A 21,235-nucleotide genomic window follows, 5' to 3' on the forward strand; every position below is an offset into this window, starting at 1 on the left:
GTCACCAAATCTTTTTAAATAAGGAATTTGCATAACAATGGGTTTTTTGTTAATTTTCAGACACCTGATTCTGAAGATTCATATGGTAGTTTTTGAGTTTTAGATGTGTTAATGGACAAAAGCTTGAGAGTGAAGAAACGCTTTGGAACTTCTCAGGTTGAGAAGAATTTCTGCCCAGGTCCTCTGTTTATGACTTGCTGCCCCTGGAGCTGGCAAGGTGGTTCAACCAATAAAAGCACTTACTATGCAAGCCTGAGAATCTGAGTCTACTCCCTAGATCTCATGATGGAAGAGGTGATACCAACTGTACAAAATTGTCCTGACTGGCATGAATGTGCATACACACATACATGCAAAATAAAAAGGAACTGCTGGGCCTGGGGGATGTCTCATTAAAATGCAAGTGCAAGCGTGTGGATTCAGAGCCCCCACTTAAAAAAATGACACAAAACTAGGGTTAGTGGCACTGAGGAAATGGACTCAGAGATCTCTAGAACTTGATTACCATTTGGTAAGCTACAGGTTTAGTGAGAGACCACATCTCAAAGCTAGGTGTGGTAGTGTACATCTTTAATCCCAGTACCTGGAAGGTAGAGGAAGGACGATCCACTCTGTGTCTCAAGGCCAGTTCCAGGTACAAAAGTAACTGCTGTTCCTAATAATGTGTGTGTGTGTCTGTGTGTGTCTGTGTGTGTGTGTGTGTTTTCCTGATAAGGAACATATTAATAAACAAAAAAAATTGCTGTTCCTGTTAAAAATAAGCATAATATATGTAATATTAATCTTCTGGGAGGATTAAGATAGCTTGTAAAAATAAAAGGCTATGTACCCTCAATCTAGAAAAACATACCATCTACTTTAAATTTCCAAATTATCTCAGTCACAGAGGAATGGTGGTGGTGTACTCCTTTAATCCCAGCACTCCAGAGGCAGAGACAGGTGGATCTCTTCAACCTGGATTACTGAGCAAGTTCCAGGACAGTCAGAGCTACACAGAGAAACCCAGTCTCAAAGTCTCAATGAAATGTACATATTTTAAAGTCTTAGATGGTTGAGCTATAGTTTAGCTGCTCATGAGTTGAAAATCTGAAAGTTTTTTTTTAAAAAAAAAAATATGTAATATAAGAGGAAAGAATGTTTTAGAGGTAAGAAGGGACTGTTTTATGTGTGTCTTTAATAAATTTATCTTCAAGATTTCCCCCTTTGGATAAAGAAATAGATTCAAGATGGTTCACTCAGACCAGAAATGTCACAGGCAGCATGATGTCAGCAGTGTGAGCATGCTTTCCACAGTGATGCTTTGGCCACCTGTTTAATCTGTCAACAAAGCAGGATAAAACTGATTTCCTTAGTGATTAGAGATGACAAGAATATTAAATTAATAGAAGATAACTTAAACCAAATTGTACTATATTGCTAAAAGAAGAAGAAAACATTACATTAAAATCACATTATAAAGTCTAGTAGCCAGGTGGGTACTAGTGAAAGAGAGGGAGGGTATCCATTGCAAGTAAGTACAAAGTCAGAGCTACAGAGACCTTGACTTAGTAAGCAAATAAAAACCTGAACACTGATAACTACTTTAATAGGTGTCATATATTTGCCAGTTTGAAGAGTATTTGTGGCTTACAGAAAGACCAAAAAATGATATAATAGAGAAAAAGTTATGCTAAGAACATACCAAAAGGTAAGTGAAAGGCTTAGATAAAAAGTGATTCTATGGTTAAAAAAATGTTTCTTTAAATATGAGTAGTATAAATGAAACATTTAGAACATAAAGAAGTTGTGCTTTGATTATAGATAATTCACCAGAAATATATCAGTTCTGACACAAGTCTCAGAACATAGAAAGTAACTGGCAATGAAGTAATATCAGAAGGCAAATATATAAAAGTAACTGGATGTCATGGATTTATATCAGTAGTCATAGAGTATTAATGGATTTTGACAAACTTTAAATACATGTGAAATATTTACAAAAACACTGAGGCCACAAAGTAAAGCCCAGGAATACCAAAGATGGCTGTAAGACTTTTAAGCGACAGTCCAATTCATCTATGAAACTAGATATGGTGGCACAAATCTAAAATCTACACCTGGAATTCATGGCCAGCCTGAGGTACATAGCATGACCCTGTGTCAAAATTTTATTTGCGTATTAAGACACTGCAAAAGAAATTCTATATGCCAATGTGCTTGAAATTAAAATTAAATCATATTGAAAATTGAGAGTGCTTCTATAAATGTAAACATTCCTTAAGCTACAAATGAACCCATTAAATTCCAGGTTTTTGTTTTTGATGTGCAGTCATTCCTATGTGTATGTAAATTACATGTTAGTTATAAAGTATCTCTTCACACAAAAGTGCAAGCTCCATAGGACAAGCATATTTGTTTTCAAGCATCTTTGAGAAAGTCTAGCATACAATGAGATCAACTTGTTTTAAAATCTTACTTTTATAACGTGAATATAGGTTTGTATGCGTGAGTGCCATGTCAGTCAGCAGAAGCCAGAAGACAGTGCAGAGTCCCTGGACTTAGATCAGGAGGCTAGTTGACAGCAGTGAGTACTGATAACTATGGCCCTCTCCCACAGCAGCAAGTTCTCAATCACTGTATGCCCAACCCCTGAGATGTTCACAGTAACTTGAAAAGCATGGGTCATGTACTTATGAAATGATGCTTAGCTTGCAGGATAACAATGTGTTCATCTAAATGTGTGGAGATTGGCCTTAATTTAATTATCTCAAGGATATTACAGCGGAAGACAAAATGGTCCTAAATGAGGACCTCACTTAGCATAGAACCTTTCTAAAGTGCCCACAAAGCCTAGCTCCTATCCTGACTATAAATTGCCCTTTGAGACACAGGCCCTAAGTAAGATGACTCATCTTTGTTGCCAGGGCCCCTGCTCCCCCAAGTGCCATCATTTTTGGTCTGCTGTCTTTCCAAATGAATCTTTCCTTGCCTCATTTCCTGTCCTGGAGTCCTGGCATTTGGGGATAGCCATCTAGACCTGGATTGTAACACTATTAGGACTTCTATTTAAAGGAGATAAAACACAAACAGACTGAGAGATAGCACACTATTGGGGGCCTTCAAAAAACTACTCATTACTTTGAATTTCGTTACATCTGATTTAAAACTCTCAGGAAAATTAAGCTAAAAAAAAAAAAAAAAGCAAGCCCCTGCTGGTTTACTAATTTGTAATTACCTCTTTGCTTGTAAAGATCCTTACAACTACTCTTCAAAACATTTTTAAAAGAAAATGACTTAGCTTAAGTCACTCACATATGGCACAAAATTTGTGAAATTGGCAGCCCAGGTTACCCTGGAACTCAGTGTGTGTCGCTGTGTCCAGCTTTGACACACAATGGTTGCTGGTAAGGAAGGAATTGGAACCCAAGGTCATGTGCGTGCTTGGACAGCATCTTACCACTCAAGTACATCCCGACGCCTTATTTTACTTTAAAGCACAGTCAGTATTTTTCCTATTCAGTTCATCTTAAAGCACCACACATTAATAGTTGTAAAAAGGAAAATACCACAAAAATGTACATGGTGGGGGGCGGGAGGGCTGTTCTAAGGAAGGTAATGGACCTAGTTCTCTCTAGGTCAAGTCTATAAACAGTTATTTAAAAGATTTGTGTGGGGAAAGCCAAAGCCCGGCGCGTGCTAGGAGGCCCTCTGGGATTGCGCCCTGCTCCGGGCTCTGAAACTGTCGTTCTTCAGGACAAAACGTAACCTACCAACTACAAACATCCATTGTTAGCGTCCGCGTTTTGGTCAGTCTCACACTGACCGCTTTCCATCTTACTTGGACCCACTTCCGGCCTAGAGCGCGGAAGCTCCTGCTACGCATGCGCGTCGGTCCCAGCCTCTCAGAAGTGCCCAGTGTGCTGACGTCACCGCCAGGCTGGCTCGTTCGGAGACGGGCGGGAATTTTTCAAAATGGGAGCACCGAGGCGCCGCCCAGGCCTCCGGAGGTACCGGGGATACCTTTCGGTGGCGTTGGCGGCGTCGCCAGCGGCGGCATAGAGAAGGCATCCTGATGGGCGCCAAGACCTGCTGGCTTCTCGGAGCGCTGTCTCGGAGGGACTACGAGACTGCCGACCCCGGGGCGCAAGCGGCTCGGGAACATGGCGGCGTGCATCGGGGAGAGGATCGAGGTGAGGCAGGCGGGCGGGCGGGCGGGCGGGGAGCTGAGGGAAGGTCCGAGTGAAGCGGACTCTGGTATTCGGGGGCCGACTGAGCTGAGGTGAACCGAGCGCAGTGTTGAGGGAAGATCCGCTAGGGCTCGATACAAACACACGGGAGACAAGACTGGCGAGCGGGCTCAGGCTGAGGTGCAGTCCGGCTGAGGCGCTCACGAGTGCTCAGTGACCCCTGTAGAGCGGGGAAGCCGCGGCGGCGGGGCGGATTGCAGAGGGACCCGCGAAGCGGCCCGCCCCTTGGAGCCCCGCCCGGAGGGGAGCGCCTGGTACCCAGCAGGTGTGTCTCCAGCTGTGGGCCCCGCCCTGGCCAGGGCCCCTGGCGTCGGGTCCGCACTCCCGCCTCCAAAGCCGCGCTCCGCCTGCCCCCTCCCCGGGGACGGCGGTTACCGTGGCGGGAGCTGCGGCGGGAGCCTGATGGACCGGAGGAGGCTCCCGAGCTAACCAGCTTATTAGAGTCCTTAGCCTCCGTCCGGGCGGAAGCTCAGAAAGTCTCTCAGAGCATCAAGATGCCTTCCACCGCAGACACCTGCATCATCGAGGTGTGGCAGCAGCTTGAACTATGTCTCTTTTTTTCCCTGTGGCCCATTTTACATTCCAGCCCCTACCCAATTTTCTTACTTTCTAGTTCTGCGATTCCTCACTTGTAATCTTTCATTTTTTAAGGACTTTAAGGTTGGAAATCTACTCGGTAAAGGATCATTTGCTGGTGTTTACAGAGCTGAGTCCATACACACTGGTTTGGAAGTTGCAATCAAAATGGTAAGAATGTATTAGTTATTGTTTCTTCATTACTTTGCAAGGTACTAGAGAGCAATAGAGGCGTACTATTTAAGATGTTCCACCCTTCACTACAGACTGCACTTTGCCACCCTGCCACATGTGTGCATGTGTAATAGGCTGCATAATCTGTGGCATAACCAAAAGACGGTGCTGTTAATTCAGTGCAGCATCTGAATTTAAGGACATTTGAGAGACTCTTAACCTTGATTCAGTGAAGTTTTTATACTTTACTAGTGTTCAGGAGACCAGTACATTTTATTGCTAAGAATACTTAAGGTAATGGGAAGAAGTCAGCAATTTATTTGTAATAATAATATGCTCATGTGTGGCTGTAACATTCCAAGAATGCCATTATGGTCAGCCTATAATCTGAGCTCTGAAGAGTTGGAAAAAGGAAAATCTTAAATCTAAGGCCAACCTCTGCTATCACATATTGGAAGTACTTGGGAATGCATTGGACATACTGAGAAAGTACACGGCTAGGTGCAAGGGCAGAGCATAGATAAAAGTAAATTGACTTTAAAAAACTATATAAAAAAGACTTCTTACAATTATAGATTTTTGTTTGAGCTTTTGTCTGGGCTTAGGGGTGTAGCCGGGTGATAGATTGCTTTTCTCTAGTATGCACTGGACTCTAGATCAAGCCACAGAACCATAAAAATCAAATAAATCTGGCCTCTTGTTTTTAGATAGATAAGAAAGCCATGTACAAAGCTGGAATGGTACAGAGAGTCCAAAATGAGGTGAAAATACATTGCCAGTTGAAACACCCCTCTGTCTTGGAGGTAAGATACAAGATGTATTGAAGTAGTTAAGGAAAGCTGGATGTTTGTGTAATTGACTGCACCCGTTTCTGTTTTAGCTCTATAATTACTTTGAAGATAACAATTATGTATATCTGGTATTAGAAATGTGCCACAATGGAGAAATGAACAGGTATCTAAAGAACAGAATGAAGCCTTTCTCAGAAAGTGAAGGTGGGTGTCTTTTGGGGGTTGGGGTATGAAATTTGTCTCTCTCTTTTTTCTGTTTGGTAAAACTTGGTGCTTCAATGTGTGGTTTTGAAAAACTATGCTATTTTATAGTATTTATAAAAATTTTGTATTGTTGAGGCAAGGACTCTACTTTTTAGCACTGACTGTAGTAGAATTCGCTGTATAGATGAGGCTGGCCTCAAACTCACAGAGAGTCACCTGCCCCCTGAGTCCTGGGATTAAAAGTGTAAACCACTACACCCAGCTTAGTAATACATATTTAATTTTATCCTTTTTTGCATTTATTGAGTTTTCACCTGCTTGCCTGTCTGTACTCTGTATTGTGCCTGGTGCTCAGGAAGTCCAGAGGAAGGCATTAGATCCCCTGGAAGCAGATTGTGAGGCACCATGTGGGTGTTGGGAATCCAGGTCTTCTGGGCCATCAGCTAGGACTCTTAGCCACTGAGCCATTCTTTCAGCTTCAGCAATGTTCTGTTTTTAAGGCACATGTATGAGTGTGCCTCTGTATATGAGTATGTGCATGTAGTGTAGGTAGGTGCCCCTGTCCTTGGAGGGTTAACGTGGATTCTGGGAATAGAGTTTGGGTCCTTTGCAAGAACAGTATGGTTTTGTTTTTTTAAACAGCTGCGTTATCTCTCCAGCCACAGATAAAACTATTTTAAACTAAAAAAGGAGAGTCCCCACAAAAGCTGTTATTAATAAATCAGGTATTACAAAAGTAGATAAATTTGTAAGCCTTTCTGTTCTCTAAAAACAAATTTAAATTAAATCATTAGTAACAATTTATAGTAAATCCTTTCAAATCTGGAAAACTACTTAGGATGTTTTTGACTAACATTTCCAAATAAACATTGAGAACATTTACTATATATGAACGGTCTGAAATGCAGAGAACTATGCTTATTGTTTATTTCTTATTAGCTTATTACTCAACTTCTAAAAGTATAGAGTGATTCAGACTCCCTAGAGAATATATCTTTACAATGCAGATTTTTAAGTGAACATAGCAACAAAGCTTTTTTTCATTCATAATATTTTTCTGTGAAATACAAAATGAATTTCAATTTGTCCCCCCATTTTCTTAAATCAGTTAAGCTCTGTTTTGGGGTTGTTTTTTCTCCCAAACTACAACTGATACTGCAGCTAGAGCTAAGGCATATGGGGTGCTGATAAGCTTTTGGTTTTGGTTTTAATACCCATCATTCATTTGTATCTTGTGTGTTATGGTCAGAGGTTAGCTCTAGGGAGTTGGCCGTTTCTTTGTATCCGGTGGGCTCTAGAATCAAACTCAGGTTGTCAAACTTGGCTACAAGCACCTTTACCTGCTTAACTGTCACACTGGCCTGATAGATCTTTTTATACATTTAAATCTGTTGGACAACAGTAGTTAACACATACTAAATTGTAGAAACATTGATAACTTTTCCCTTAAATTTCATTGTTAATAGTTTATTCTGAGGAAATAATATAAACTAGAGGGGGTGGGTTCCATACATATAGATGGTTGGTTTTGTAATTTTTTATAAACATTTTATTAAGACAATATAAAAAATTATCTGTTAGACTGAACTAAACTTAAAAACTTATATATAACCAAAGATACACTCCCCTCACACCAATAAATTGGTTTAAGAAAAAGATGAAAAGAACATATCTGCAAAATGTATGACTGATAAGGCTGGGACTGTAATTCAGTGTAGCATGTTGAAATCTCATACGCACCAAGACCTGGGTCTCTATTTTCCTTTGACAAATTTGTGTGTAGTGCATATAACTAAAGAAAACTCATGTTGAAAAATTAAAGTTGTTAAATAGGATAATCAAATAAGAAAGGATATCAAAGGGAAAGGATAATCAAATAAGAAACTAAACGATATGAGCAGACTATTTACTAAGCTCAAATAGCTACTGAACATGAATGCATAGATTCAATAGTGGTCATGAGGGTCCTAACCAAAATAATGAAGGGCCATTTCCACATAAAGGCTAACTTACCAAGGTATGAAACTAATATATTTTTATGTCTTATGACTTAGTCTGTGTGTGTGTCACAGAGAAACTCACGTATAACACAAAAAGGAAGCACAAGAATGTTTATATTTTTTGAAATCTTGAAACATCAGAAATTACACAAATGTACAATGGCAATTAAGTAAAATTTTTTTTAAAATCTCTGATATATTGTTATAGAAATAACTGAAATATGCTAAAGAAGGAAAAGTAACTACTTTGATACCATTTGTTTTAGTATTTTAAAAGCATTACATAGTTGTAGCTTTATATGTAGTTATGCAGAAACATATACGAAGCATATAAAAAATGTTTTCAGTGGAGGCTGTGTGTAAAGTTCTTGCCATGCAAGTGTGAGAACTGGGTTTTGGTCCCAAACACTCAAGGAAAGGCTTGAGTGGATGTGGAAACCTGTTAATTGTACTTGGTACTCAGGGACTAGAAATAAGATTCCCCCAAGTAGCTCGCTTAGCTAGACTACTGGAATAACCGAGTCCTGCATTCAAGAGACTTGCTTCAGTCTGGAAGATGGAAAGTAACTGAGGAAGGTTGAGTAATTATATCAACCTCTGGCCACCATGCACACATATCTACTCATACATAAGTAAGTATACACATGTATACTGCACAGGTCAAAAAGAAATGTTTATGCTAAATACTTTGAGGCAGAATTTGGGAAGCATTAAAGACATACTTTTTGTTTTACAGGTAATAATGAATTGTTTGTACAATTTTAAAAAATGTTTTGTTGTGAATATCTAGTTACCTAATTAAAAACACTTTCAACTAGTATAAAATTTGGGTTCTCTTAGCTCATAAGCTGGAAAAAGCAAAGATTAAACGGAGTGCCTGTTTTCTTAAGGGGAATTAGATACCATTATATTGATAGAGTGGTGTTTTAGTTGGTAAATCTAATCTGCAAGCTAGGATTTTAATACTCTGGCATGTATACTAGGTTTTATCATGTATTCTAAACACTAGATTTCCCAGAAGTTTTGAATTGTTAAGTTCTCTTTTTTTCCATCTTCACAGCTAGGCACTTCATGCACCAGATAATCACAGGAATGTTGTATCTTCATTCTCATGGCATATTACACAGGGACCTCACACTCTCCAACATTCTACTTACCCGGAATATGAACATAAAAATTGCTGACTTTGGACTAGCAACGCAATTGAATATGCCACATGAAAAGCACTATACACTGTGTGGGACTCCTAATTATATTTCACCAGAAATTGCAACTCGAAGCGCACATGGACTTGAATCTGATATTTGGTCATTGGGCTGTATGTTTTATACATTACTTATTGGAAGACCACCTTTTGACACTGATACGGTCAAGAACACATTGAACAAAGTAGTATTGGCAGATTATGAAATGCCAGCTTTTTTGTCAAGAGAGGCCCAGGACCTTATCCACCAGTTACTTCGTAGAAACCCTGCAGATCGGTTAAGTCTGTCTTCTGTGTTGGACCATCCTTTTATGTCACAAAATCCTTCAACAAAGAGTAAAGATTTAGGGACTGTAGAGGATTCGATGGATAGTGGGCATGCCACACTTTCCACAACAATTACAGCTTCTTCTGGTACCAGTTTGAGTGGTAGCCTACTTGACAGAAGAAGACTTTTGGTTGGTCAACCACTTCCAAATAAAATTACTGTATTTCAAAAAAATAAAAATTCAAGTGACTTTTCTTCAGGAGATGGAACTAACTTTTGTACTCAATGGGGAAATCCAGAACAAGAAACTAGGGGACGGGGAAGAGTAATTGAAGATGCAGAAGAAAGACCACATTCTCGATACCTGCGCAGAGCTCATTCTTCTGATAGATCCAGCCCCTCTAATCAGTCTCGAGCAAAAACATACTCAATAGAACGGTGTCACTCAGTAGAAATGCTTTCAAAGCCCAGAAGATCACTAGATGAAAATAAACACAGGTATTCACCCACCAACAGCAATGTCAATGTTTTAACATCATTAAACACAAGACAGCCAATAGTTGTGGATCTTAAGGGTAACCTTTCAAACTTACTGAACAGGTTTGATCATTAAAGGACGAACAGTAGCTGCACATAGAAGGAGGCTGGGGCTGAGTGAGGAGGAGCTGCGATACTGTTTCTGATATGAACAGTAATTTTATTGCCTAGTTGTAGTTTTGTGTGTGATCTTTTAATGTTTGAATTATATGCTTATAAAAGGATAGTAGACATACAGTGATGCCATTATAGCATGCCAATACCATGGCATTTTGGTATTGGAGATTTAGAGATGCTTATACAAATACTGTTTTTTATAGTTATTCTAAAATGTCAGGTATTTAAATCTCTTCTAAGGTTTCTGCCTTAAAATGTTTAGGGACTAGGAATTCTCTGACATAGAATGCATATTACAGAATATATATATTCTCTGAATGCATATTCAGAATATATATGTATGTATGTTTGTATGTATGTATGTATGTAACCAGTCCTGGGTCCCTAACCCTTCCAATAATATATGGGATTTTTTTTCCTCCTCTTTAGTTCCAATCATCATTGTCTAGGAAAAGTTCCTTTTCCATTTGCAGACCAGACACCTCAGATGGAAATGGTGCAGCAGTGGTTTGGGAATCTGCAAGTGAATGGTGAGTTTTTAATGGAGTATTTAAAATGTAATGACCTGGAACCCACAAACATTGCAGTTTTCTACTTCTATCTAAGAAAACCATTGCTTGAGATTTGGAATATTTAAACTTTCTATTCCTTAATATCTAATATATATATGATCAGTTTCTTAAGTTTTCATTATAAATATGAAGAAAGCTATTTATACATGAGCAAATTGTACGCAGAACTTGGTTTGCACAGCTCCTCTGTGATTAGGCAGAAGAGCCAGGATTCTTAAGTAGGCCCAGCTTAGGCTAGATGCTGATGCCTATGTCAAAATCAGCTGTTATTGGTGCACATAAAGTCATCAAAAGATGCTTAACTTTACCTGTAAGAAGCTGATGTGAAAATTCTAGTCTGCCAATTGTTTCTCATATTGAAACTTAAACATTTTAAGTGGGTGTCCCTAGGCCATTATTAGTAATGTGGAGATTAAGTGTCCCTCATTAATGACTAACACAGAAGGTGGGTGAAAAATAATGGTGGGGAAAGAGAATTAGAAGGCAGCATCTGGAGGAGGAGATCATCTTTCACCAAACTCTCTGTGTTGTCTGTGGAGTGTTGAGGTGTGGCTCTCATTAGGCAGAGCTGTTATGTCTTGTTAAGGAGTCTGTTTTCCTTCTCAAGAGATATGTTTGGGTTTCACAAGTCTAAAAGTAAATTAATCTGACCTTATATACTTGGTTGGTTTTTTTTTTTTACTACAAAACGGTCCTATATATATTAATTAGTCTTGCATTCTTGTACTTATTTGTTTACAGGTTATTTTTATTTGGTAATATAGGCTTTTCTGAGATGGAAAAACCCCTTTATATAAGTAATTTAGTCATTCTCCAGAAGAATTTTGCTTGATACAATATATTTCCCCTTATAATGAGAATGTGAGGACAAGAAGCTTTACAAGGTGTTTAAGAATAAATTGTGATTGAAATTCTGAGAGTTTAATACTGAAAAATAGAGTTCTATATAACTGATCATTTCAGGCCTTTGAAAAAAATAATAGCAGCAGGCTGTGGTGGCCCATGCCTTTAATTAGACCACTTGGGAGGCTGAGGTATAGGGATCATGATTTCATGATTTCAACACCAGCTGGGCAGCATAAGTGAGACCCTGTCTCAAAAAAAGGAATAAGATAATTACCCTAGAAGGTTTCATGTGATTAAATTATTTATATATAGGTACAAATACATTTGTAGTATTAATTATTATGGATACTTAAAGATAGGGTTTTTTTTTGTTTTGTTTTTTTTTTTTTTTTTTTTTTTTTTTTTTTTTTTGCTTATTTTGTAAGTGGGGATGGGATAAACAATCCTTGGCTTAAACAAGATTTATATATTTTTTTTCTTCCATAGACTGGGAATTCTTGTCAGAACCACTTTTGATGAACATTGACTTGCCTTAGAATGAGTAACTATTTTTTGCTTTGATTGAAAATTTGATTTCATACTAGTATAGCCATAAAAATACTAAAAGTTTTTCTTCAACCTCCCTTTAAATGTTCCTTTAACTACTTTTGTCCTTATTTAAGAAGTTAAGGGCTTATTTTCTTAATAGGTTCTTTATAAGGTATATAATAATGTTATATATAGTAAATAATGTTATATATAGTAAACTAGTTATTGTGGAAGAAATTTGCACATCTGTCATCTCGAGATAATTACATATTTCCCCCGTTTAGCAAGAGCAGCTACAATTTACTGATTTAAATAAATAGACTTTGAAATACAATACATGAATGTTTATAACTGACTTTTTCTGTTGTTTAAAAAAGTGCTATTGTAGAACTGGGCAATGCTGCACATGCCTTTAATCCCAGCATCTGGGAGGTGGAGGCAGTCCATCTCTTCTGGTGTTCAAAACCAGCATTATCTACATAGTAAGTTCCAGGACAGCAAGGGCTACATAGAAAGACCCCGTCTTCAAACTCTGTCCCTCCAAATGCTATTATAACCAGCACATTATGCTACAGTTTACTAATCTGCTTTTTTAAATGTATGTTTTAGCTCATTTAGGAGAAACTAATGAACACAACACCGTTAGCCCAAACAGAGATTTCCAGGACTATCCAGATTTGCAGGACACGTTAAGAAATGCTTGGACTGATACAAGAGCCGGCAAGAATGCTGATATTTCTGCTAATGTTCATCCTGTAAAGCAGATGAGAACCATGAAATACATGACTGCACATCACCATAAACCTGAGATCATGCCACAAGAGCCAGTCTTACATCCTCATTCTGAACAAAGCAAGAATAGAAGTATGGAGTCGACATTGGGTTACCAGAAACCTACCTTAAGAAGCATTACATCTCCTTTGATTGCTCACAGATTAAAACCAATCAGACAGAAAACCAAAAAGGCTGTGGTATGTCAGTTATTTTTCTAAGTTACTATTTGATGTTTTCTTTAGAATAAAATTCTTTAGTGTGACTTTTTTGATTTTTTTATGATATTTCTGGAATTTGAGGTACTCTATAAGCAATGTAAGGGGGAGAAATTGAACATTCATGGAAAATAGCATAGTTTCTCTCTGTTTTTAAAGAGGTAATATTTGGGTTTTGTGTGTGTTTAAAACAGTTTTTAGTAGGTAATCCAGAACTGCCTTGAAAGTGTCCTTCTGCCTCTGCCTCATGAATGCTGTGAATTCAGGTGTGTACTCTAGCTTTATAAGAATGGAAGTTGATTCTGATAAGTTTAGATCTCTTATATCAACGATACTTTTTATTTATTTTGATTTTGTGTCTGTTTTACTTGCATATATGTATAGGTACTGCATGCCCATCTGGTATCCAGGGAGGTCAGAAAAGAACATTAACTTCCTTGGTCTTGCAGTTACACTCAGTTATGAGCCACCATAACTGAACCAAGGGAACTGAACCAAGGGCCTCTGTAAGAGCAGTAAGTGCTCTTAACCACTGAGCCACATCTCTAGACAGACCCTAAATTACATTTTAAAAAATCATTAAATGAAAATATTTTTAAAATAATATTGGCTATATACTGTATTAAATACTTTATTTATATTTATAGCTGGTGAATTGATATTTAATATTAACCCTTTGATTTAGCTTCAGTTTCTACATTTAATTTCATTTCAAGTCAAGAGTAAGCTAGAAAATACAGCCTTTTAAAAAAACAAGAAGCAATATATATACACACGTCTCTGTTTAGAATTTAATGAGCATATGTGAAGATGAAATAATTTCTTTGTGATTGATTCTTGATCCTACTTGTTCTTTGGTTCCCATATCATCCAGTCTTGTCTTTGTTTGGCTCCCATTGTCTTCTGCATCCTTGTTCCCCACCCTACCTTCTGCTTGCTTTTTGCTCATTGGTTAGCATTTCACACTTGATTACACTCACCTGTATGCCTTCTGGCTGACAGCTGCACCTAGGTATATCTGTTCTAGACTGCGTGAAGCAGCAGTTGGATTTTGTTATTTCTGCTATGGTTGAGTACTTTTCCCTTTTAAATATTATGTACCAGAAGTGTTCTAACAAACATTTTGTTAATTTTTCTGTTTCTCTAGGTGAGCATCCTTGATTCAGAGGAGGTGTGTGTGGAGCTTCTGAAAGAGTGTACATCTGAAGGACATGTGAAAGAAGTTCTTCAGATATCTAGTGATGGGACTATGGTAGTGTACGATTTTATTAACTTGTAACTTTATTAACTTGTAACTTCAGGTGTGGCTTTAAATATTTGGTATTCAGTTCTTTTTACAATATGATATTTAATCTATCTTTGGGATTTATAAACTGAAAAATAATTATTACTAGTAATAAAATTAAATTTTTAGTTTAAAATACTTTATTACTTTTAGAAACTATTTTAATATTACCCTTAAAATTAATGTTTCATGTTTAACAGAATCTTGTATACTTTTTGGCAACAAACAATAATACTTAATGGCTATAATTAGAAGTTTTAATTTTTTTTAATCAGATCACTGTTTATTACCCAAATGATGGAAAAGGCTTTCCTCTTGCTGATAGACCACCCTTGCCTACTGACAACATCAGTAGGTACAGCTTTGACAATTTACCAGGTATGTACATAAGCAGAGATGGATTGAGACCATAGGTTTACATACACATATATTCTGTTTGTTGGATATAGTCAGTAAGTTGTAACTACCTTGGTTTCAGTTGGGCTACCAGTCAAATTCATGTACTTAGTATCTGGGAAGATCTAGTGTATCTTATTACTCTGCTGTTTATGGTATGCTACTACCATGAACCTCTTAAGTAAAAACTAGCTTGGAAGTAATATCAGTAACATCAGAACTATAGCCTCTGTTCCTGTTTAATTATTGATCTATCTAGAATCATCAAAATTTTTACTATAAAGTGTCTAGTTTTTCAAATTTGAAATGAAAATAAATTATAAGTGTTAGTAACTGACGCCTAGACATAGAAGCTCTGAATTAGAAAAATAACTACTGAATAGCACATCTTAGTTGAAATAACTTTCAGAAAGAAGGAAGCCTGTCTTAACATTACTAGAGAATCGAACATAGGTGCAACTGTATGTTTAGTTGACTCTTTCTTCCTTAATATTAGGTATATTTTTTCTCTTTAGAAAAATACTGGCGGAAATATCAGTATGCTTCCAGATTCATTCAGCTTGTAAGATCTAAAACTCCCAAAATCACTTATTTTACAAGATATGCTAAATGTATTTTGATGGAAAACTCTCCTGGTGCTGATTTCGAAGTTTGGTTTTATGATGGTGAGTGTACTATGTGTGATCCGAAGTTACTGTTGTACCTGGGAGCTCATCGGTAAAACCTGTATGATCTACTCCTTGTTCTCTACTCAGCTTCTCATCAGTCTGTGGTATAAACTGCATGAAAAGCAATATCCCATATCTTACTTGAAACCCACACGCAACTTTTGATGGCTAAAATTTGGCAAAAGATAGGGTTTACCAGACAGTCTCATAGAGCATTCTGTAAAGTTGATTTGGCTTTACCTGTTTCTCTCCATGAAGGGTTCCCACATATGCATGCAGCACATGATTACAGCTGTCCCTGCTACTCTGTATAAGTACCATGCCTTTGTGTGGAGTCCGGTCAGATATATGCTGGGAAGGGAAACGATGGCTTACACTTGTGGAATATCGAGTACCATTTTACCAATGAACAATAAATGAATGTAAATAATCTGTCAACCATTGTGTACTAATATAGGAATAATAAAAGAACTGATAGCAAATGGTTTTCTACTTAATTTTCAGGGACCAAAATACATAAAACAGAAGATTTAATTCACATAATTGAGAAAACTGGGATATCTTACTCTTTAAAAAATGGAAATGAAGTTACCAGCCTGAAAGAGGAAGTAAAAATATATATGGATCATGCTAATGAGGTATGTACCTGTTCCTGATCTAGTTAACAATCACCTGTTAAAGCAATGAACTGTTGACAGGAGGCAATCTTCTTTGTGATAGGGTCACCGTATTTGCTTGGCACTGGAGTCTGTAATCTCTGAAGAGGAAAAAGGAAGCAGGGGCTCTTCATTCTTCCCAATAATTATAGGAAGGTAAGAGCTGAAAATTCCTAATAATGGCTAAAATGCTAAACTGTTTAAGACTGAAATCATTTCCTTGTAAATGATGTTTAGAATTGTAACATGGTGACACCCCATAATCCTGGCACATACAAGATCGAGGCAGGAAGAATTGGAGGCTACTCTATCTCAAAACAGCTATAAGAGCTAGTGAGATGGCTTGATGGTTAAAATGCTTGCTACTGACCTAAGCTTGATCTCTGAAACCTACATAAAGATTGAAGGAGAGAACTTACTCCAAATTTCATTTTCTGACCTCCAGAAACACTCTGGAACATATACGTGCCTATATTCCCACACCATTCACACAGACGTACATAATAAAATTTAAATTTAAAAATTTTAGTAGCCAAGCCTGATGGCCCACACCTTTTATTTCAACACTGCATTGGCAGAAACAAGTGAATCTGTGTAGTGAGTTCCTGTTTCAAACACACACACACACGCAAGTAAATAAGTGCTTACTTAGTTCTTTGTATATTGAAAAGCTTTAGAGGAACTATATCAGGATATTTCTCTTTTCTTCAGAAAACCTGGTAATACTAGTTCACCTAAAGCCTTATCAGCACCTCCTGTGGATCCAAGCTACTCAAAGGGAGAGCAGGCATCATCGAGCAGATTGAGCATGAATACTGCGGCTTTCCCAACACAGGCACCAGTCCTCAATCCTTCTGTAAGTAATGTATCATCACATGCTTTAGACCCTGAATGGTGTGCCTGGTGTTTTTTTATAGAGTGAAGCTGTAGGGTGGGGATACGTCTCAGTTGGAAAATACGTGCTTAAGGTCCGTAGGTTCGATTCCAGCACCACCCAGAACAATAAAACCTCACTTATTGTTTCAGCCTCACTGAGGTACTTTGCCATGAGTCTGCCTGAATAAACTAAAGGTCCTTGCACATGTTATCAGCTGCCTCATGGTCATAACCAGCAAAGACTCTATGTAAATACACAGGAATACAGTGAGCAAGAAACTAGTGTATGTATGTATACTCATGAATATGCACATTCGCCAACTTTGGCTACAAAAAATAACTTAGAGGAAAGAAACTTACTTAAAATGAAAACAAAAGACATGATTTGGCCTTTTCATTTTTGAGTAATGAGGTTGGTATTTTTAGAATTTTTGTTTTGAGAAAACTAAAAATCATGAAGCAATCTTGTACTTTTAATAATAAAGTGGCTTAAGAATGTGCTAAGGACTGTCTTCTCTCCATTACGGTTTAAAGCCTGTGACAGTTGAAGGACTTGGCCACACAGCGACTGCCACGGGAACAAGCATCTCTTCAAGTCTTCCTAAATCAGCACAGCTTTTGAAATCTGTTTTTGTGAAAAATGTTGGTTGGGCTACACAGGTGAGATATTTCTAAGAAAGTAATTTTCTCACTGCAAACCTCTTGATTAAACTATTACCCCGATAATATAAATTATTTTAACAACTTTTCTTCTCCAGGAAGAAAGTGTGTGTGTGTGGTGTGTGTGTGTGTGTGTGTCCCAAAAGTTTTAGCTTTTCTAATTGGTATATATCAGAAGGCTTCTGATGTTGATATGAGGTGTGGATCATGTCATGATAAGGGTTGTGCAGAATAGAGAATGATGTCTAAGGCATTTGAAATGGTAGAAATGAAATCAGCATTGAATTCTAATTTATAGTTTTATGTCTGTGTTTATACCTTTACAATGTGTGTGTCCTCAGAGGGTGTGAAGAATGAGACTTTTGGCATGTGTATTTTTACTTTACAATTAAGTGAATTTCACTCTAGTATTTTGTGGTGCTTGGTGACATTTGTTTAAGACAACCTGCTGTGCAGTCCTGTTTCTTACATACAATGTTGAGTTTATCCCTGATGCTAGCTGCGACAGTAAAATCACAATCCTTTATGGTAGATTGATTTGCAAAGTCCTGCAGCATGTGTAACTGGTCTGGCGTAAATACAGGAGTGTCTGTCTGGTGGTCATGATGTTTTCTTACCTACCACATGCTTCTCCATTTCTAGTAGCACAAAGGTAAGTTTCAGTGCAGATACCACAGGGGAGCTTTTATCCTTTCTTAGACCCATCTTGGGAAAAATACTTTAATGGGGGGAAAACAAAACCCTAATTCAGTGGATAATTTTAAGTAACTAAATTTATTGAGAGTCATTTTAATATTATGATGGCTTAACCACTAGACGAATGATCTGAAGAGGAAGGGGGGAACATGAATGTTTCCAATACTAAGATCTTTACAAATTCCACTTGGTAGATACCGGCAACAGTTTTTTTAAGGCTGTATTGGGTCTGGAAGTGATCACATAGGGCTAGAATCCTGGTAATTAGGAAGCAGAAGTAGGAGGAGTTAAGGCAGTGCCAGTATGGGCTGTGTAGTGAGTGAGACCCTATCAAAATGTGGAGCTGGAGATGGCTCCATGATTAAGAGCAATTCCTACATAGTCTGTAATTCCAGTCTAGAGGATCCGATGCCCTCTTCAGGTGTTGTGAGCAAGTTGTACAGAAGTAAAATGTACAAGAAAAATACCCATACACATGAAAAATAAAATAACTATGAGTGTGATGTGTGCCTTTAATCTTACAACTTTTAAGGGAAGGCAGGTAGAACTCTGGGAGTTCAAGACCAGTTAGTTCTATATACAGAGACATTTTTTTCAAAGATGTAGGGAAACCCCAAACACTAAATGAATGAATAAAGAAAAACTGTATAGAACACTTTTTAAGTGAGCTCTTAAAAAACATCAAATTATCTTCTGTGTAGTCATTTTCTATGCTTCTTGCTTTTCTAGCTAACTAGCGGAGCTGTGTGGGTTCAGTTTAATGATGGGTCACAGTTGGTTGTCCAGGCAGGAGTGTCTTCCATCAGTTACACATCACCAGATGGTCAGACAACTAGGTAAGCTCTTACAGCACGGGCTGGATTCAATGCTTGCTCTCATTTTGCTTTCTTTGTACTTGAAATAAATGACTTAATAAACATAATATTTTAATAATTTACTTACACTCATTATTACAGTTCATTATTTTTAACTGTTCATGGCCTTTAATATAAATGTTGTGATTATCTACGTGAATAATATACCCATAATCAACTCAAGTGATAGGATTTCTTTGTAACCCTTATTATTTAATGACCTAATTAGGTTAACTCTTTTCAGAATGGTCTTATGAAAGTAAAATAAATTATTTACTTAAAAGAACATGGAGGGACCAGGTATGGTAGTATATACTTTTAATTCCAGCACTTTAGGTAGATTTTTGTGAGTTCAAAGCCAGCCTGATCTACATAAAGACTTTTAGGCCAGCTAAGGGCTATACAGTGAGACTCTATCTCAAAAAATAAACACAAAAGGACTTGGAGGACTGAAGAGATGGCACAGTTGCTTAAGTACTTGCTTTGCAAGCAGGAGGACATTTGTTCAGGGCCCCGAGCACCCATGAAAAAGGCAAGGCAGTGTGTACCATACTAGGCAACTGGAGTCAAGAGGCTCCTTGGCTCACTGGCTACCCAATCTAGTCAAATAGGTGACCTCCAGCTTCACTGAAAACACTGTCTGAAACTAAGAGGTGGAAAGTGACCGAAAAAGACACTTAGCATTACCCTCTGGCTGCATGTGGTAGTGCACATACACGGGTAACAGGAGTCTGACATTTTCCTTGGCTACATAACCATCCAACCTGGATTTATATGAGACCCTGTCTCCAGAAAAGTCTAAATTAACTAAACTTGGTTATTTTTCCCCAGGTAAAAATAGTTTCTTTTAAAAGCCTTGTTAACAATTTGGTTTTTATTTATGCTAAGCATTGAACTTCAGGCTTTATGGATGCTATGTAAGCCCTCTGTAACTGAATCGTACAACCCAGCACTGACAGTTTTGAAGGCAAACCATACTAGTCCTCCCAATATACAAGTGCTGTCTCCGAGTACTCAACTAATGACAGATCAAAGTGTTGGTTTAAAAAACAAAACTGTGCTTCTACACAACTATCAAACAAAAGTGTTGTGTTTTTGAAAGAAACAAAGTGGTCATGCTTCAGTTGATTTAGAATCCTAGTGAGTGTATTTATTGTTTTCTTGATGTATCTCTTGTCATTAAAGAATTATTGGGAAATGTGCTTTTGAGTATTAATGTCTAAGTAATGGAAGTTCTGTCTGTTTTTCTGCTTAGGTATGGAGAAAATGAAAAATTACCTGAATACATCAAACAGAAATTGCAGTGTCTTTCTTCCATCCTTCTGATGTTTTCTAATCCAACTCCTAGTTTTCAGTAATTTAAGTCACAGATGTCTATATTTAATAAATGACTTTTTGGTTGGCTTTCAAGTAAGTGATTTTGTTTAATTTACTTTAACTTCAGAAAGCCTTTCTACTAAACAGAATTTTAATCAACACCATAAAAAATATACTAAGAAAACAATAAAATTTTAGTTACCAAATATAGTCATAAAGCTAGGACATCTAATTTTGCTCCAAGCATGCAATCCTTTAAACTTTGTGCTCCTATGTTTGTATTGTATTGTGTCTGGCTTATTTGTTTTTGTTATTTTCTTTACTAATAAGACATTGAGAATCATGGACAAAACATGCTATAGTTTTGAAATTTTGAATATGTAAATTATGTATAAGCAATATGTAAACGTGTATATTTTATATTTATTTTTATAGCACTTGTGTCTGATAAGATTTCTACAAATACATTTTATAAAATAAACACCGTGGTAAGTTTTCCTTAACTTGGTTTATTGGTTAAATACTTGTTTTAAATATTAGGTAAGTTACTATAAATTCATTCTTAAATTTTGTTTGCTGTTTAGGAAGACCCCACACCCTCTTTTGAGGCCGGGCTTTTATTGATTTAACCTATAGGCTGTCTTTTTCATCTTCCCTCTACTAAAAGTTTCTGCCTCACCCAGGAGAGAAGAGACATGGGACCTGAAGGGGATTGGGTGATAAAGAGACTGGCTGCTGGGTACTCAGACGAAACATCCATCTGGGCAGAGCAAGGCTATTAACCTGCACAGGCCT

At 37.5% G+C, this 21,235-nt stretch overlaps 1 protein-coding gene across 3 annotated transcripts; it reads left to right on the plus strand.

The window, feature by feature from the left end:
- The first annotated feature begins 3,893 nt into the window (after positions 1-3,893).
- On the plus strand, positions 3,894-20,533 carry Plk4 (polo like kinase 4). 3 transcript variants are annotated; one of them, XM_034500265.2, is made up of 16 exons: positions 3,894-4,169; positions 4,878-4,973; positions 5,684-5,779; positions 5,857-5,971; positions 9,032-9,941; positions 10,527-10,627; positions 12,653-13,014; positions 14,180-14,284; positions 14,593-14,695; positions 15,229-15,378; positions 15,886-16,019; positions 16,102-16,193; positions 16,749-16,893; positions 17,448-17,573; positions 18,999-19,105; positions 20,379-20,533. In XM_034500265.2, exons 1-16 carry the CDS (start codon positions 4,140-4,142, stop codon positions 20,479-20,481), a joined length of 2,775 nt encoding a protein of 924 aa, XP_034356156.1. In that variant the 5' UTR covers positions 3,894-4,139; the 3' UTR covers positions 20,482-20,533. The 3 variants fall into 3 exon arrangements, with proteins under 3 accessions (XP_034356156.1, XP_076788441.1, XP_076788440.1); XM_076932326.1 differs by lacking the exon at positions 3,894-4,169 and adding an exon at positions 4,592-4,753; XM_076932325.1 differs by lacking the exons at positions 3,894-4,169; positions 4,878-4,973; positions 5,857-5,971.
- The last annotated feature ends 702 nt before the right edge of the window (positions 20,534-21,235 follow it).

The sequence above is a fragment of the Arvicanthis niloticus genome, chromosome 4, assembly GCF_011762505.2.
Source record: "Arvicanthis niloticus isolate mArvNil1 chromosome 4, mArvNil1.pat.X, whole genome shotgun sequence".
NCBI lineage: Eukaryota > Metazoa > Chordata > Mammalia > Rodentia > Muridae > Arvicanthis > Arvicanthis niloticus.

Coding starts and splice junctions, on each gene's coding strand:
- Plk4 (XM_076932326.1), top strand. CDS start 4,721: ATGCCTTCCACCGCAGACACCTGCATCATCGAG. Junction 5,780..5,856: donor AACACCCCTCTGTCTTGGAG/GTAAGATACAAG, acceptor TTTCTGTTTTAG/CTCTATAATTACTTTGAAGA. Junction 13,015..14,179: donor AGAAAACCAAAAAGGCTGTG/GTATGTCAGTTA, acceptor CTGTTTCTCTAG/GTGAGCATCCTTGATTCAGA.